Source organism: Babylonia areolata, chromosome 23 (assembly GCF_041734735.1).
Source record: "Babylonia areolata isolate BAREFJ2019XMU chromosome 23, ASM4173473v1, whole genome shotgun sequence".
NCBI classification, from domain to species: domain Eukaryota; kingdom Metazoa; phylum Mollusca; class Gastropoda; order Neogastropoda; family Buccinidae; genus Babylonia; species Babylonia areolata.
The window spans coordinates 19601012-19618511 of record NC_134898.1 but is presented as its reverse complement, the minus strand read 5'-3'; the positions used below and the strand labels follow the sequence as shown (position 1 = coordinate 19618511).

Below are 17500 nucleotides of genomic sequence, written 5' to 3'. Positions count from 1 at the left end.
TGCGCGAGTTTGAGTGTTAGTGTGTATAATTTGTGCACGTGTGCGTATGTATGTGTGGTACAACGTGTGTGTGTGTGTGCAACGTGTGTGTGTGTGTGTGTGTGTGTGTGTGGTGACTTCGTTTTCTAACATTTCTGTGTTTTTGAAGTTTGAATCTAGGATCTCGTTTTTATTTCATGTATTTATTCGTACTCGGTCACGGCAGCTTAGCATTTTTATGTGATTTGTCTTTTTTTTTATTTTTATAATGCTTCGCGTGGCTTTCTTTACTAGCCACAAATGCCGTTTTTGTTTGTTTTTCTCGTGTGTTTTTAATTGCACACCATTCTATTTCTGCCTGACTGCTTGGCGATAACAATTTTTACTATTTTGATCGTCTTTGTTCCTTGCAATATTTTGCTAAAGTACCTCTTTTTGTCATCAGTGTATAATTTTATTACTTGTTGTTGTGGTTTTTTTTATTCTGTTGGGGAAACTGATTATTAACGAAAAGGGAAAAATCGTAACTACCCCAGTATCCACCCTCCACACCATCACCACTTGTACCTCTTCGCACAAGGGAGCTTTGGGTGGGGTGGGGGGGGGGGGGGTTGAGAGGGGGGGCGCTTTGACTGCCAGACGACAAACTGCTTACAGATTTTGTTTTCGAGAAACTTTACATGTGTGTGCAAGAAACGTCAGCATCGCAGCGCTGCAAAGTGTTTGTGTATGTGTGTTGGATGGAGGGAATAGCTATGTACCGCAACGATCGTGTCAACGTGTGTTGGTCTGCAGCCCACTGGTGGTTGGAGAGAACAAAGGGAGCTAATTAATTTGGTCAGCTGCCACAGGTACGTCGACAATGCTGTGTTTGAGCGTGTCTGCAAGGCGTTACATATTACCCACCTGCCAGGTCATCTGCTATGATGTTATAACAGAGACGTTTATCTTGAAGCGGAAGAACATGTGCACCCCTAATGTTAGAGTGGGGGGAGGGGGCGGGTAGTTTTTTGTTTTATTTTGCTTTGCTTATTTAGGACACACCTGGCAAACATATCTGCTCTGTCACCTTGTGAAACGCCGATTTTTTTCTGTGCTATAACCATACAGTGCACGTAGCCATGCCATGGCGCAATGCAATCACGGACCTCCATGACACTGGACCCTGAGGAACATGCTCACTATACTCTTCCAACTGCTAGGCGACACAGATGACCGTAAATCATCCTTGGTTGCAACATCATGGGAAAGATGTCTCGAAAAATATGACTAATGTGATTTTAACTGATTTAAACCATTGTATGTAAACTGTATGTGCTGCGGGTAACCATCTGAAAAGAGTCACATTAAACCCGTTGAGGATTTTCAATGTACAGTGTTACATGTATGATATGTGGAAATCCAGAAGTCTCCAACATATGCAGTGCTGTCTGTTCACTGATGTTAAGCCGAGTTTTTCTTTTACATACGACAGACTACAGTGGTTTTATTTTTTTGTTTCATTGTTCTCTTCATCCTTGGCATCTAAATCATCTCAGGACAGTTAACTTTGTGTTGATGAACTGCAGGATTGTCAAAGTGCATGCTCGACTGCTGGGCGGGACGTCTTGGAGATTAGTCACCAGAAGCATGCTCTGCCAGACATAACGTATAGATGCTATAGCTTCAGCATATCAAAACTTCATCATGTCAGTGTTACGAGTGTTTTAATTTGGATTCCCTATTGCCGGGTGCATTTTATTTTAAGCAGAAAGATTCTCTGGGATTCGGCATGGAGCCCAAAGGCCCACTGACCGTGCTGTTCAGGCGTGCCAGAAAGTTGATTGCTTCCAACATACTTCTGTGGAAGCACAAGCAAAACGGAGTGACAGTAAACAAAAGCCGGAGACGGAAGAATGCCGACATGAAAATAACTTCCAGGTGTTTTGGATGGAAAATTCGACGTCACTCCCGCTCCAGTACAACGACAAAAAAGACTGTGTTTTTTGTTGTTGTTTTTAATGTGGAGAGACTGTTTATCTTTTCTGGCGTTGGCGAACGCTATGACTATCATCATCACTGCCTGATGTACCTTGGTCAGCTGTCGCACTCCGTTAGACAAGTGTTGCATCCATCTATGACATTACTCATTACCAGGCTGGGTTCTCAGATTGCCTATGGCTGGGTGACATAAATATCAATGATGCTTTTTATAGTCAGTGATTTCAATGGTCTATGTGTTTATCATTTCTAGTTTTTAATGCATTGGTGTACGTATTTTAAGTGGGTGTGACAGTGTGTGTGTGTGTGCCCATATTTGTGCCTACATGCCTTCAAGCAATAAGTACAAACACTATGTACCTACCAACGAGCGATAACAATAATTCCTTTTTTTAGATATAGATATACATATACAGGTGCGCATGACTGAGGTCGTCCACCGGTTCAGTCATACCCGACTATAATAACGAGACACTTGTACACACATTTTATTGAAAAATTAGTAAAATAACAATTAATTGTTAGAGCAAAAGTACACGCTAACAGTTTTGGGAGTAACTTAACGATTAAAAATATATATACATATATATATATATATATATATATATATATATATATGCTCAACGAGTGGTCATTTAGAAAGGTACAGCATGTATACCCTGGCGCCAGCTCAGATATGCATTACTGAGTACACTTCACAATCATTTTTCAATCCTTCTCCGTTTCGTTTTATTGACAGTAGGCAACCAAGACACTGTAAGCAAAACAAGTATACAATCACAAGAAGTCACAAACATTGATGGTACTTTTGGTGCGATGATACATTTTCACATGCGAATAAAGCCTTGATACCAAACTGCAAACATACTTTTTTTTTGACTGACCGTTCTTGATTTCCTCAAAACACAATGATTGTTCTTGTGTAGTGACTTGTAAAGAGCAGTATCGTGCCCCGGAAACCATTTAGGTTCAGGCCATAAAGAAACTCACGAATTCTCGACAAAATCTAAGTGATTCAAATATAGACGTATTGTCCACGTACCTGCCACCATACTAATTCTTTAGCAAAGTGTTTTCACTGAGTACTTGGCGGCATTACGATGAGGTGGATGGGTATAGCAAGCACCTATGGGCCATGCTTCAAATCTGTCATTTAAAAAAATCGACAGCAAATTTTGATACTGCCAAACTAAAGTCTTTTTCCTTGACAGCGACAATAAATTTTCAAACAGCAAAGTGAACTGCCTTTCTAACGTTCATCACTGCAAATCTGTTTCTTGGTTTCAACAACGCTCAGTAAGGACCAAAAGTCAGAATATAACACGAAGGAATAAAGGCCTAGTAAAATGTATGAAAACTGGACGTCAACGTGGTGGAATACATGCACATCAACATAATCAACATAAAAGAAAGAATATATACGTATATAGGCTACATATTGAATGCTGACTGATTAATGTGCTGTATACCACTATGAGCAAATTTCTTAAAGCAACAGATCACATAATGCTGGTAAAATCAGGTGGGGTTTGGGGGGGGTGGGGGGGGGGGGACAAAAAACAACAACAACAAAAAAAAAAACCAGGAGCGATTTCATATGCTGCTCGGGGTGACGGGTTACAGCTAAACACACTCTTTTCTTAAAACGTGAGAAGATTGCAAGGGATTGTGACTGTTTCTTTCCCATTCAGCCGACTGACGCGTGGATGCCATGTCCCTGGCGTTTCCTTCGTGTGCGTCATTTCATTTCACTTCGCTCCCCGGTACTCTCTTTTTTGAGGACGTGCCTGAGTTTGATCCAGTGTACCGGTTATTTACCTGTGTGCTAACTGAATCGGTAGCATAAGCAGCATTGACTTGAAGTTGTGTACCTTGTGAAGGGAGAGGGTTAACGCTCTTTACGATTTTATTCATCACTTCATTACAGTTGATTGGAAATAAAACGAATAGCCCCAACACCACTTTTTGAGTAACAATTTTGAGTAATAGTTCACCCAACCAACCGCTCAGGGCCTTAACAGGAAAGCATCACTTAATTAAAAAATCAACCGCGTTGAATACAGAACTGTCGGGTTCGAAAAAAATAGCCACCTTCAAAACGTTCTTTTGCTTTGTACCACCTAAACTGTTCCAGTTCCAGCTTGTGACAGAGGAAGAACTCTCCATAAACTCATTACGGAATCGCCTACAACGTTTTGTTGTCTTGACCCCATCGCAACACACTTTACTGATTAGTGTCTAGATGGCCTTATGCCTGTAATCACCAAAACTGACAACCACTCTCTTGCCACTGGTACAGTTGTTCATCCCTTCAAGAAGGCCATTGTCATACGGTTCCTCAAAACTGTCCTTGATCCCAATGAACTGTTTCGAACCTCCCTTTTAAATGAGAAAGAAAAAAAAAGAATGCTTGAGAAAATTGTTATGAATCATCTGCAAAACCATCTCTCTCATATTCTGGAAACATATCAGTCCGCCTACAGAAAATTCTACAGTACAGAGAGACCACTGTCTGCTTGCCAGGGCTGATGAGAGACTTGTTTCAGTACTTGATCTATTCGACCTGAGTGCGGCATTTGATACTTTAGATCATACAATCCTGTTGGAGATACCCCGAGTGTCCTTTTGTTTTGATGGTACGGCCCTTGGCTGGTTTAGGTCGTGCCTGACTGGCCGTGAATAGTCTGTCATTGTCCATGGTTATGTCTTCTACCTACCCACTTGTATATGTGTACCCGACGGTTATTATTAGTACTGTTATTATTACTATTATCATTATTATCTTAATCATAAAATTCCTTAAGACAAATAAGACTATGATCTGACGAAGACGTCAGCCCTTCCGCTTACGTTTTCATCCCCAAAATACAACAAAAAAAATTAACTTGATAAAACATACTTCAACAAGGCCATATACCGCTTAAACAACAATGCGGAATGGACAGCTAGTGTTTATCCCAGTGTTTTGAAATATCACTACCTAACCATCTGAGTAAAAAACATCACAGACAGTACACCACAGACTACGGAAAAGAGAGGTTCAAGTGTCACCAGCTAGCCGAGCCACAAGAAGCACAGCACTGGGGACCGGCACTGCGCCAAAGGGCAGACACCACCACCGCCACCGCCGTTGTGGCTGCCCCGCATCCCGGAGAGTGCACAGCCCCGGCAGAGGACGGTGTGGTGACAGTTGAGCAGCACCGTGTCGGCCTGCACCTCCCGGCACCGGACGCACCACGTCGGCAGTTGGCCACCACCGCCGCCACGAAATCGTCGCCCTCCTCTCTGCTGTGGTGGAGGTCCTGTTGATTGACAGGGAAGAAAGAAAGAGACCAGTGTTTGGTGTTGAACTGTTTTGCTTATCACCACCTTCGTGGAAAGGCTCAACTCCGGTGTGTGTCAGTGTGTGTGTGTGTGTAGTCTTTCATGGGAATCTTGTGTGTGTGTGTGTGTGTTTTATAGCGGTAGTGGTGGATGGGGGGTTGTGGTTGTGGTCATGGCTCAGCTGAGCTGACTACACAGGACATTTCCGATCACGATCAAATCAAAAATGCAAAAATGAACGAAAATAAAAATAAAATACAAGCACATGAAACCAGGGCGGGAAACATGACTGCGATCAAATGAAAAGAGCTAGCGAGCGGTATAAATAACGTCACGCTACTGTGTTAATCCCCCAGTGTGAAATGTAAAAAAAAACAAAAACAAAAAAATTACCAAACGAAAACGAAATCATAATTTCAAGTCCACACACATACTCACACTTTTTTTTTTCTTTTACCGTGAGGGCGTAATCAAGTTGATCTGTTTCCTTTCGGTCTCAGTTGTGTTCGTGTGTGGTCGGATCCATTTCGATTGCTCTTTTCTGTACAACACATCCGTTCAGTGTGTGTTTGGGTGTGAATGTGTTTCTCTGCGTGTGTCTGTGTTAGTGGGTCAAACCATTAGTTATGAATTCGGGAGAAAAAAAACCCAAAAAACCGCACGCACACTTGTCTTTGAACATTGGTTTCTCACTACGTGTTGGTTCTACCCACATACCAAAACGAAGCATACTGTACTCATGTATTATTAAGTTTTCGTTTGTGTTACAGAAAAAAGTTTCTAAAAACAAGTTTTTGTGTCTGTTAACTGTCTGTTTCTGTGTGTGTGTGTGTGTGTGTGTGCGCGCGCATGCATGCATCTAAAAAATAAATAAATAAATAAAACAACAAAACAAAACAAGCTGACAGAACTGGATACAGGATGATAAGCTGCACGACTCAACAATCAAGGATGCGCAGGGTGGAAAACAAACAAAATAAAGAAAGAAAAGGCGACGATACTGTCATGAGGTTAGGCCTACCCAATGTCATAACGGTCATTTTGATCGAATGTTAACGCCAGCACTATTGCCTGTCTCTCCTCTCTCTCTCTCTCTCTCTCTGACACACACACTGACACACACCGGAGTTGAGCCTTTCCATTAAGGAGTAATTAGCATAAAAGTGGAAAAACCAAAGGGTTTTTTTCTCTAAATCCCTGCTGCGCCTTTTGTCTAAAACGTAGACACCCAAACCTGTCTCAACTTGTAAAGTCTTTGGTACGGACTGCCAAATACAGATTGCTTTCCCGATTCTATTTCTGACACAACCACCACACTCACCAACCCCTCCATTGCTTTATGACCCTATTTATTCGCCCGAGAACGTCTACTCGTAGGAGTGTGTGTGTGTGTGTGTGTGTGTGTGTGTGTGTGTGTGTGATTTACCACAAGTCTAATTCCATACCAGAGTTGACATCGCGGTTTCTTCTATTTTGTTTGCGCATTAAGGCCGACACCTGTGGATCTTTTGTGCGTCAATTGAGCGTGACAGCACCGTGCGTAACAGTGATATACACATCTGCGCTGCATTAACCCGTGTTGTCTGCCCAGGTGTGTCATCTGATTGGAACGTGCACACACAGAAACTGGACACACACACACACACAAACACACACACACACACACACACGCTTTGAGAGGGTTCCAATTTCACAGATACATACTGCACAAGAAAACGGTTTTGGGGTAAGAGGTAAAAGCTCTAGGCGGGGTAGGGGGGGGGAGGGGTGTGTAGATGTATGATTATATATATATTTTTTAACATATAGAGAGAGGTGTTTGCAACAACAACAACAAATAAAAGCAAACAAAAACAAAAACAAAAAAAACACCTCAGCTTGCTCAAGCGACGACGCCATTATTGTCGCCAGTGAGACGGGACAAAAAGGATGGGTGGGTGTGGGGAGAGGGGGGAGGAAAGTATTGTATGTGTGCTGTCACCACCGTGCACTGCCGACGTGTCTTCGCATCGGCTCAGGGTTTCCTCTGGCGTGTGACCGTCTGGCGACCTAACATCCTTAGTTCTCTCTTAGTTGTTTGCCAGCTCAGAAAATGTCAGGGCTTTTCCTCTGCAAAGCTGAGTGGTGGCCTCTTTGACTTCGTTCTTCTCTGGTGGTCGGGAGCGCGCACACACACACATACACACCGAATAATCAGCCAATACCCACACACATTTCATTAATATCAGTTTCCGAAAAACAAAAAAAGAAAGTGTGACTTACGAAACCGTTGGCGAAGCTCTTCCATCAAGTCATCTCCATCTGAGGCGTCTGCAGCCCCAGTGCCTGGTCCCTAGGAAAATGAACAGTTCGTGACTTTTAGTTTCTTTTATTGATTGCACAAACAACAATAAAGTTAACATGTAAGTTTGGTGACAATTATTTGCACAATAGTGAGACAAACACAGAGCACACACACACACATAACACACACACACACACACACACACACACACATTTAACACAAACACACACACTCACCTCTCCACTATCGCGACTGGAGGTCGACAGTCTCCGCAAGCCGACCAGCTCTGGCAAATAATCTGCCCACAGCGTATGCACATGTTTCTTGCGACTGTCTCGAGTTAATTACTTGTTAAGTAGAGTAGACTGTTATTATCTCGACATAAACATTGTCGTCGTGGGCTCATAAAAATGATACACAGACACACGCAAACACAGACACGCGCGCGCTAAATGCATTAAAAAGCCGTTAATTATCATGACAATCATCGTTCAAAGTTGAAACTGTCGGCATGAAAGGTAATATGCGATGATTGATAATCATAAAGATCCGAGGAATAAAAACGATAAAGAGTCGAACAAGAGTTTATTCATTCGTGTGTGTGTGTGTGTGTGTGTGTGTGTGTGTGTGTGTGTGTGTGTGTGTGTGTGTGTGTGTGTGTGTGTGTGTGTGTGTGTGTGTGTGTGTGTGTGTGTGTGTGTGTAATCATGAAGTGTAATAGGCGTCGTTTTTTTTCTTCTTCTTCCTTTTGTAAGTTTGTGAGTGTGTGTGTTTTATGTTTATTGTAAAGCGCTTTTAGCTCCATTTCAGGGAGGAAAGCTCTCAACAGAGCGCTCGCACTCACACACACACACACACACACACACACACACACTGGACGAATGGGTACAGAAACAGAACTAGCTAAATGGATATGGCAAATGCACTGATCACCTCACACACACACACACACACACACACACACACACACACACACACACGCACACACAAAGGGCCTACAAACGTTCACACAACCGAATCAAGTTTGTAAATCACAAGTATTCCGTATATGGCCCCACCGCCTTTTTTTATTTCCCAGAAACAAGTCCTGTTATTGCGCAGTGTGAAACGAAACCATTGTTTCCAAGTCATGCATGATACAGTGACCCATTTTTGTAGCTGTCGAAGTCGGACTGTTAAACATTGCAGCCGATCAAGTGAACCACTGCTCAGAACAGTACAACGCCTGTCTCACAAAAGGGCCTGAATGTGTGTGTGCGTATGTGTGTGTGTTCGCGCGTGTGCGCGCCTATTTGTATGTGTTCTTCTGTGTGACTGTGCGCTCGTGTGTGTATGAGTGTGGGCGCGTGCGCGTACTGTGTGCATCCCAGCGTGTGTGACCATGTGCGTGTTCGTGCTACTGTGTGTGTGACAAGAGAGTCGGGTGACTACAGAAAGCGAAAAAGACGGATCTCACACACACACACACACACACATACAACCGCCCACGCCACACTGCTGAGCGAGCCAGACACGAACACAGTAATACACTCAGCCCTGTCCAACACACTCGTTGTGAAAAGCCATGTGTTGGCAGCCAAAGCGTTTCGTGTCGGGTGGAATTCCACCCCATTAACAGGGCGGCACCGCAAAATAACAGTTTTGACTGGATGATTTGATCCCTTGACTGATGAGCCTTGGCAAAAAGAGAGCAGGGTGGCATTGAATTCAAGTGCAATTACTACTGTCTTGTACTGTTGGGTGGTGTCAGTGGTTTCCAACCCAAAAGCTGATGAATGCCTGAGATAATCGTCTAAGAGGAAAAAGTTTAAATAAGACTGACACCCTAACCTGAAAGCTCAGTCTACCCAAAATGGCAGCGCTTCATAAACGAATAGGTACATATGCTCGTCAGTAGCAGTCAAGAGATTGATGAACTTTTTTGAGTACACATTTCTACATATCACTGAGCCATTCTTTGTAAGAATTCGCTGTACACGCGTGCTGTTCTTTTGTTTATCTTTTTGCTGTAAATAAAAAAAAAAAGTGATACCAGAGTGTGTGAACGTGCATGCGTACGTTCCTTCTTCATTTTGACTTGAGACGCAAAACAAAAAACTTCCGTGTTTGTGTGTGTGTGTGTAGTACATGATGAGGAGGGAGAGAGGGAGGGAAAGAGTGAGGGATGGGGGGAGGGATTGAGAGTGAGACAGGCAGACACAGATATACTGAGAAAGAGGTGTATATATATATATATATATAGAGAGAGAGAGAGAGAGAGAGAGAGAGAGAGAGAGACAGAGACAGAGACAGGGGCAGAAAGAGACCGAGAGAATTCAGATGACTGATCACTCACCTCTTGCCCTTGGAGCATCGTCCGTGCAGTGCTGGTCCACGTAGTATTCCCTCAGGTCCACCACGGGGTACCCGCCAGAGACGCCCCAGTCAGGCCCCCTGGCGCCCCGCCATGTCTCCACCACTGCCCCTGCCAAGGGTCGTCCCCCGGGGCTTCCAGGCTGGCCGGCCGGGGGTTCTCCACCAGGACCCATCTCCTGGACGTCTGGATCTTCTGGTGGTGGATCGCCATTGGGTCTGTGGCCATGAGCTTGTGGAGGAAGGTCGCCAGTAGGACTGCGGCCATGACCTTGTGGAGGGAGGTCGTCATTAGGACTGTGGCCGTGACTTTGTGGAGGGGTATTGCCAGTAGGACTGTGGCCTTGACCTTGTGTAGGTGGATCGCCAATGGGTGTGCGGCCATGACCATGTGTAGGTGGATCGCCATTGGGTCTTTGGCCATGACCTTGTGGAGGAAGGTCGCCAGTGGGACTGCGGCCATAACCGTGTGGAGGGAGGTCGTCATTAGGACTGTGGCCTTGACCTTGTGGAGGGGTATTGCCAGTAGGACTGTGGCCTTGACTTTGTGGAGGGGTATTGCCAGTAGGACTGTGGCCTTGACCTTGTGAAGGGAGGTCGTCAGTAGGTCTGTGGTTTGCAGCTTGTGAAGGTGGATCACCAGTGGAACTGTGGCCGTGACCTTGTGGAGGGCTACTGCCACTTGATCTGTGTCCATGACCTTGTGGAGGTGGATCGCCAGTAGGTCTGTGGCCATGGCCTTGTGGAGTGAGGTCGTCAGTATGTCTGTGGTTAGGATCATGTGGAGTGAGGTCGTCAGTAGGGCTGTGGCCATGACCTTGTGGAGGGGTATTGCCAGTAGGACCGTGGCCTTGACTTTGTGGAGGGAGGTCATCAGTATGTCTGTGGCCTTGATCTTGTGACGGGGGATCATCAGTAGGACTGTAGCTTTGACCTTGTGGAAGGGTATTTCCAGTAGGACTGTGGCCTTGACCTTGTGGAGTGAGGTTGTCAGTAGGTCTGTGGCCATGACCTTGTGAAGGGAGGTAGCCTGTAGGTCCCGCAGACTCTTCCTGAACATGGTGTGCGCTGTGGGGTTCTGCCTCTGTGTGGGGTGTACCGAGGTCTGGGTCCGCTTCGTCCCGCTGGTTTGCAGTGGCTGGCTCTGGCATCGAAGCTTCTGCTCCTGTAGTGGTGTTCCTCCTCTGGTCAGGACCAGGCTGCAGTGAGGCTGCCGACTGCTGGGCAGCCTGCGTGTCTTCTTCAGTGGGGATATTTTCTGCAGCGTCGTATTGCTCAACCGGATTGCGACTAGCTCCACTCTCTGGAGTTTCTTCGGATTCTTTCGAATGGACGTCATCGTGTCGCAACTGACCATCATTCTGGCCGACAGACTGTGGATGCTGTTCCGGAACGTGTGCATCAAACATGGCTCCGTCCTGTTCGGAATCTTCTCTGTCCGCTGTCTCCTGGCAGTGGTCACGCTGCTTCCCGGTGTTGCCGACAGCGTCCTGTGCGAGCTGTTGTACAGACGTGGATGGAGGCTGACCAGAGTTAAGGGTCACGCTGGGTCTGCTGTGACCATCGGCTGTTGCGGACAGGAATGGCTCTGCCGGTTGGCCGGTCTGATCAGCTTGTTGTTCGTCTTTTTCCTTGCCATGTGGCTCACCTCGGTCGTGGCCAAGTTCTTCTGTTTGAACAGCTTGATCAGATACTGAATTCGACTGATTCTCGAGAACTTTCTGTTCTTCTGGTACTTTTCTGCGTCCATGGGCCGTGGCCGAAGAGTTAGGTAGGCTTGCGGTGTTCCTCGGACCTGTCGGAGCTTCCTCTGCGTTGTTAGTGCGTTTGCCTGCTTTTCCCGTGTCGTCTTTGACCGCACTGGGTTGATCGCTGTCTTCGATTACTTTACAAACAGCGACGGCTATTTCTTCCACATGTTCAGCCGTAATCCTTTTGACCGTTTGTTTCATGGTGGCCATCTCATCACTGGACTCCACAGGAGTATCAAATTTGAAGTCTGGCTTTCCGCCCTTGTTTCCCCCCTTTGGGTGACTACCATGAGACTTCAAAGGAGATTCCACCAGCAATGTGCTGGCATCGGGCTGTGACGTGTCCGTGTCGTCCAAGTTCTCACAGGGCTCTTTCGTGGACGCTTGACGTCTGTCTTCACCTGAAGGAGGAGAGCTGTCCTCACCAGGCGGTTCAGAGTCTTCTGATTCGCAGTGTTCCTCGCCGACATGCCCGTCAATGGGATCCCCTTCCCACTCATCAAACTCCGCCTCTAGAGGCACACCTCTGGCAGAGGAGCCGACGGTGTCGCGACCTTCAGCTCCGTGGTACACACGACCCTCCACTATGTCGTACAAACGACAGAGCCAATAGATAATCCAGGCGATCAAAGCGACCGCCAAGTTCCGCAGGTAGTCTACTGGACTGCCGCCGATCCTGCCATCCATCTCATCACGCTCCACTTCTGTCGAGCGGTGCACGGGTGCCTGTGCAGTGGGGTTGTCATCCGACTCAATTTCGCCACCCCAAGACCGCCGTCTCATCCCGGTAGCTGGGAGACCTGCCTCCTGACGTTCACGGCCTGCAGGTAGCAGTGACGGGTCCCCTATCTCGTCTTGTGGGCGTGCTTGAGGCAGTTGTGGCGGTCTCGGGGCTGCAGTTCCGTTAGGATCACACTCACAGTTCTCCACTGCCACTCGCTGAAGTCTTCCTTCCCTCATCCACTGTTGCACTGTGCTCCAGCTCCCCATGTGCTTTCTTTTAGCCAGCCAGCCTTCCTTCATCCACAAGTGCACGGTTGTCCAGAACCCCGTTCGCCTTCCTTTAGCTGGTGTTGCTTTCGGTTCTTTCATAGCAGCGGGCCGAAAGTCTGTGTTCACCTCCATGTCCTTTTGTCTCAGTCCTCACCTCGCACTGAAAGGGAACCCGCATCATATTCATTGCAAGGAGAGAGGGGGATATGAGACCAAGAGATTCAGACAGAAAGAAAGAGAAAGGCAGTAACAGAGAGAGAGAGAGAGAGAGTCCACCATCACCATCGTCGTCACCGCCATCAAAAAGACCATCATTACAGTCATTAACAGAACTGAGTAGTAGTATTAGCAGCAGTAGCAGTAGCAGCGGCAGTAGTGGTAAGAGTCATTAATATCACTATACATTCATTTACTGATTTTACGTCTCTTTGAATTCCCTGAGCCACACAATGTGCTGACATTCGGAGAACCCCCTTCGCTCAGCAGTTCAGTTTTCAAGGAGGTGTTAAAGTGTGCGGCGGACTGGTCCATATGCGCTACATCAGATCTGTTGTATAAAACAAAGCAGATGACTTCATATATGTATATATACCCACTGCGCTGATCAGACCCTGAGAGTCAACAATAGGTTTGTGCTGTTGTGAAAAAAAAAAAGTACAACCGAGCGATGACCACCTTCCATGCTCCGATCAGCCCAGACACCACACGCGCACCCTAGTGTCGTGTTGCGAAACCAACACGAGCCACAACTAAATAGCCACGCGTTAAAAAAAAATCAAATTTCTATTCAGCACAGATTTGAAAAACAAACCTCACGAAACAAAGCCTTATGTAATGGTCTTGGGGAAAAAAAAACAACTACAAACAAACAGCAGCATTAACAACAACAGCAAATACCCCACTAAATATTTCCAAGTCATGGAAAATAGTTGATAATGGTTGGCAGAGGTTCACAAGTCGTGCTCATCAGCATTCACTATCCACAACATAAACAACGGTGCTTCACGAGAGAGAGAGAGAGAGAGAGAGAGCAGAATTAGAGCTTACGAAGATATGGGCGTTGCACACTTAAAGTTAGCAACACCAACAACGCTTGCTTGCTTTGTTTTCTATAGGAGACAGTAGCACACAGGTTCACGTTTACCGAAGGACTGCCGCCCGATTGGCCAAGCCCGACAACCAATGGCAGCTTCGGGGAGATCAAGACAACGACCGTTCGAACCGCGTAAAGTTATGTGAACTGGTTCCAAAGCACAGTAGTCGGTTCAAGGGCAAACTGGTAGCCGGTAACAAAGATATCTTTGATATCTACCTCAACGCCCGGCTGCCGTTCAGTCAGGTCGAGGGTGACACAGAGCGTTGTTTTTCGTGGGTTTTGTGTTTGTTTCCTTATATATATATATATATATATATATATATATATATAATATGATAATTTGGTTGTGAGGCCACTGAGCGATGCTGATACTCACGTGGATTGCCCCCACATACTCCTCTCTCTCTCTCTCTCTCTCTCTCTCATAGGCGCATTGGTGCGTATCGCACACACGCATGGGTAAGATCGCACGCACAAATACAGACACGCACACACACACACACACACACACACACACACACACACACACACACGCACGATATTCCTACACACATACACAGACAGGCAAAGACACACACTGACACGCACAGACAAACATCGCCACGCACAGACACAGTTATAGATGTATGTATGAATATCTGTGTGCGTGCAAGTGTGCATGTGTGTGTGTGTGTGTGTGTGTGTGTGTGTGTGTGTGTGTGTGTGTGGTTGTGTGTGCTCTGTGTGTGTTGTGTATATGTGTATGTTTGACCAGTGTGTGTGTGTGTGTGTGTGTGTGTGTGTGTGTGTGTCTGTATATGTTCTTCTGTGTGTGGTTGTGTGTGCTGTGTGTGTGTTGTGTATATGTGTATGTGTGACCAGTGTGTGTGTGTGTGTGTGTGTGTGTGTGTGTGTGTGTGTGAGTGAGTGAGCGTTTGTGTGTGCGGGGCGGAGACAAGTAACTCAGCCTCAATCAGTGACTGCTATGTAAAGTATCTTAAACTAATCAATGTTGTTGTTAATTTTTTTTCAAAAACAAACCAGTAATTTTGTGCACGCTCACCACACACACTCACACAGCTGTACAATACACCATCCCACTCACAAATAAACACAAATCCAACGCTCCCCTCTACCCCCATTGCTCCACTCACACTTGAAATCCACCCCACCCCCATCACATACAAAATACCAGCAACAAAAAACCCAACAAACGTTATTTTCTGTCCTTCTGAATCAGGTGACAAAAATCAAAGTCAAATGCGCGCGCGCATGCGAAAACCTAGACCTGTGATTATTTACTTTGTTCACCTAATCGAATAAAGAAAAACAAAACAGACGCAATAAAGCACTAGAATATTGCTAAAATATATACTAAAATATATACTCTGTAGATATTACTTCATCATTATTCTTCTTTTGTATCGCTCGACTCTGTGGCTGTATCTGCGAAAGATATAACTGCAGGACCACAAATACAATAATACACCCGCTGACAATGACCGTAAAGACAATGATGATGGTGGAGAAAGACAAAAGATAACCACGAAACGTCCTTGTTATTGACTTCAGAGACAAGTGATCTGCATTCCAATGCGGAAACGAACCCACCATTTCTGCCACAATGCTGTTTACACGTTATCTTTTGTAACGCCTGAAAACAAAACAAAAGGCAATCGGAACACACGACCCTACAGGAAACGTCTCCACTCCACTATGTATGGTTTGCAACGCATACAAAACACAACTTTTATTCATAACACTGCGTGAACAACAGCCTGGTAAATATGTCGACTGAACAAATGGGGTTGACATAATCATCCGATCTTCAGCCGTTTCCATTCTTCAAATTCCGAACATGATATATTTTAGCATTTTAAATGCCCCCCCTTCTCCAGCACTTCTGCCAATCAGATTTGTTTTTCTTCCCTGTGAAAATAATCCTCGCCCGTCCCTATTTTCATTAGTATACCATAATGTCAAAGACGTAATAAGTTTACCTCACAAAAATCTGGGCCATACATACACCACAACACTCAGGAGTACACGCGCAACACCAGAGAGAACACAGGCATATGTGGGCCGACTGTCACTGATCCCATTCAACCACTTCCAAGAATCTGTCGAGCGCGCGCGCGCGCGCGCACTTTACTTGTCACCGGTGTCGGACTGGGCTTTGACACCAACGAATGGAATGCCCCCAAGATTTTTCCCCTTCATTCAGACAATTTATTCCCCCACGTCAGAAAGCAAGCAATGAAAATTCTTTCGATCATCCAACAAGCATGTTATGTGATGCGGATTCAGTGCTTCACGTTCCGTCAAGCGGCGCGAGGCAGCTTTTGACATTGTATTGTATTGTTTTGTTTTGCATTGTTTTGTATTCTTTTGTACTATATAAAAAGTATATTGTATCATATTGTGCTGTATTGTATTGTACAATATTGTGTCTACGTTCTTCTCACAAGAGATTTCTCCGCGTGAAATTCGGACCTCTTCTCTGGGGAGAGCGCGTCACATTTTTTCATCTTTCTTTTTCATATTGTCAAGAACACATCCCTTGGCGCCGTGGGTTCTTTTACGCGCGCTAAGTGCATGCTACGCACGGAACTCGGTTCATCGTCTCTTCCGAATGACTAGCGTCCAGCCCACTACTCAAGGTCTTGAGACGTACGGGGACTGCGGTGGGGTGGGGAGTGAGGGGGAAATTAGGTGTGGGGGCTGGGGGGGGGGGGAATTCTGGTGAGTGTGAGATTCGATCCCGCTCGCTCAGATTTTCTAGCTTCCTACGTGGACGCGCCACTCCATCAGTATCGTCGTAAGAATCGTTTGTTCCCGCTGTCCGCCAGCTACAAACAATATTCATGGCAGACGATGCCAGCAGCGACAATGAAACTGCACTCGTTGCAGGCGTCGATTTTTATTGTAAAAACGAATGAATGGATGAACTTCGATTTATGTAGGACGCGTAAAAAAACTTTCACACAAAGACTGTGTGTGTTCTCAGCGTCACCAACACGACAAACACATGCTAGACAGAAACGAAACAATAATGAAATGACAGCATAGCAGGCAACATTTCCCCCCCCCCCCCCCCCCCCCCCCCCCCCCACACACACACACCCTCCCACATACACAATGCAACCGAATGAGAGAGTAGATAAAAAAAAAAAAAGTGTATGACTCTGGCTAACATTGGAAATAACATGTCTTTACTGCGTTTTTTTAGAGCGTGATAGATGTGGGGGGTGGGGGTGGGGGGTTCCTCTCTTTCAGTGTTCTCTTGTGAACTCTTGTACGACGGCACTGACTTGACACAGTACAACTGAACCAGACGGGACTCTTTTTTACACTGACACCTAAAACACCGGGTTTTGTTGAACGGTGACAAGATTGTAGTGTCAGTCGACCGCCTTGGATTGCGCTGTGTCGTATGACCGTCGTATAACAATAACTGTGTAGGTAGTGGCGGGGTCACGTTTACGACCGACTGGGTTTCTGGTCTATATGTTGTTCGTTCGGCACAGTTTCACCTCCCGTGTACCTTTATCGCCCGCCCACTCTGCAGCACTACACTACCCCGGTGTACCAGCTTATTCGCACCCCCGTGGGTTTTTACCCCTAGGTCATTGCAGACTAGCCTGGATACACAAGAATAAACCACTGCTAGTCGCACCTGACCCGCCTAGTTGGATTTTACCGCCCCCCGGAAAACAACCAACCAGCCAAACAAAAACCATGCAGTTTGCCCTGACACCGCAA

General features: G+C 45.9%; 1 protein-coding gene across 2 annotated transcripts in view; it reads right to left on the bottom strand.

Moving 5' to 3' along the window:
• Positions 1 to 4474: 4474 nt before the first annotated feature.
• LOC143297816 (uncharacterized) overlaps positions 4475 to 17500 on the bottom strand; it is a 14674-nt gene continuing 1648 nt past the window's right edge. Inside the window, exons 1-5 of one of the 2 annotated variants that reach the window (XM_076610323.1) lie at positions 15739 to 15837; positions 9903 to 12823; positions 7804 to 7865; positions 7546 to 7615; positions 4475 to 5261 (exon numbers count right to left, since the gene is read on the bottom strand). In XM_076610323.1, the coding sequence (XP_076466438.1) occupies positions 5014 to 5261; positions 7546 to 7615; positions 7804 to 7865; positions 9903 to 12795 (3273 nt within the window). In that variant the 5' untranslated portion in view covers positions 12796 to 12823; positions 15739 to 15837 and the 3' untranslated portion in view covers positions 4475 to 5013. Of the gene's footprint in view, positions 5262 to 7545; positions 7616 to 7803; positions 7866 to 9902; positions 12824 to 15738; positions 15838 to 17500 lie in introns of those variants that run through there. The other variant, XM_076610322.1, reaches the window with a different exon arrangement.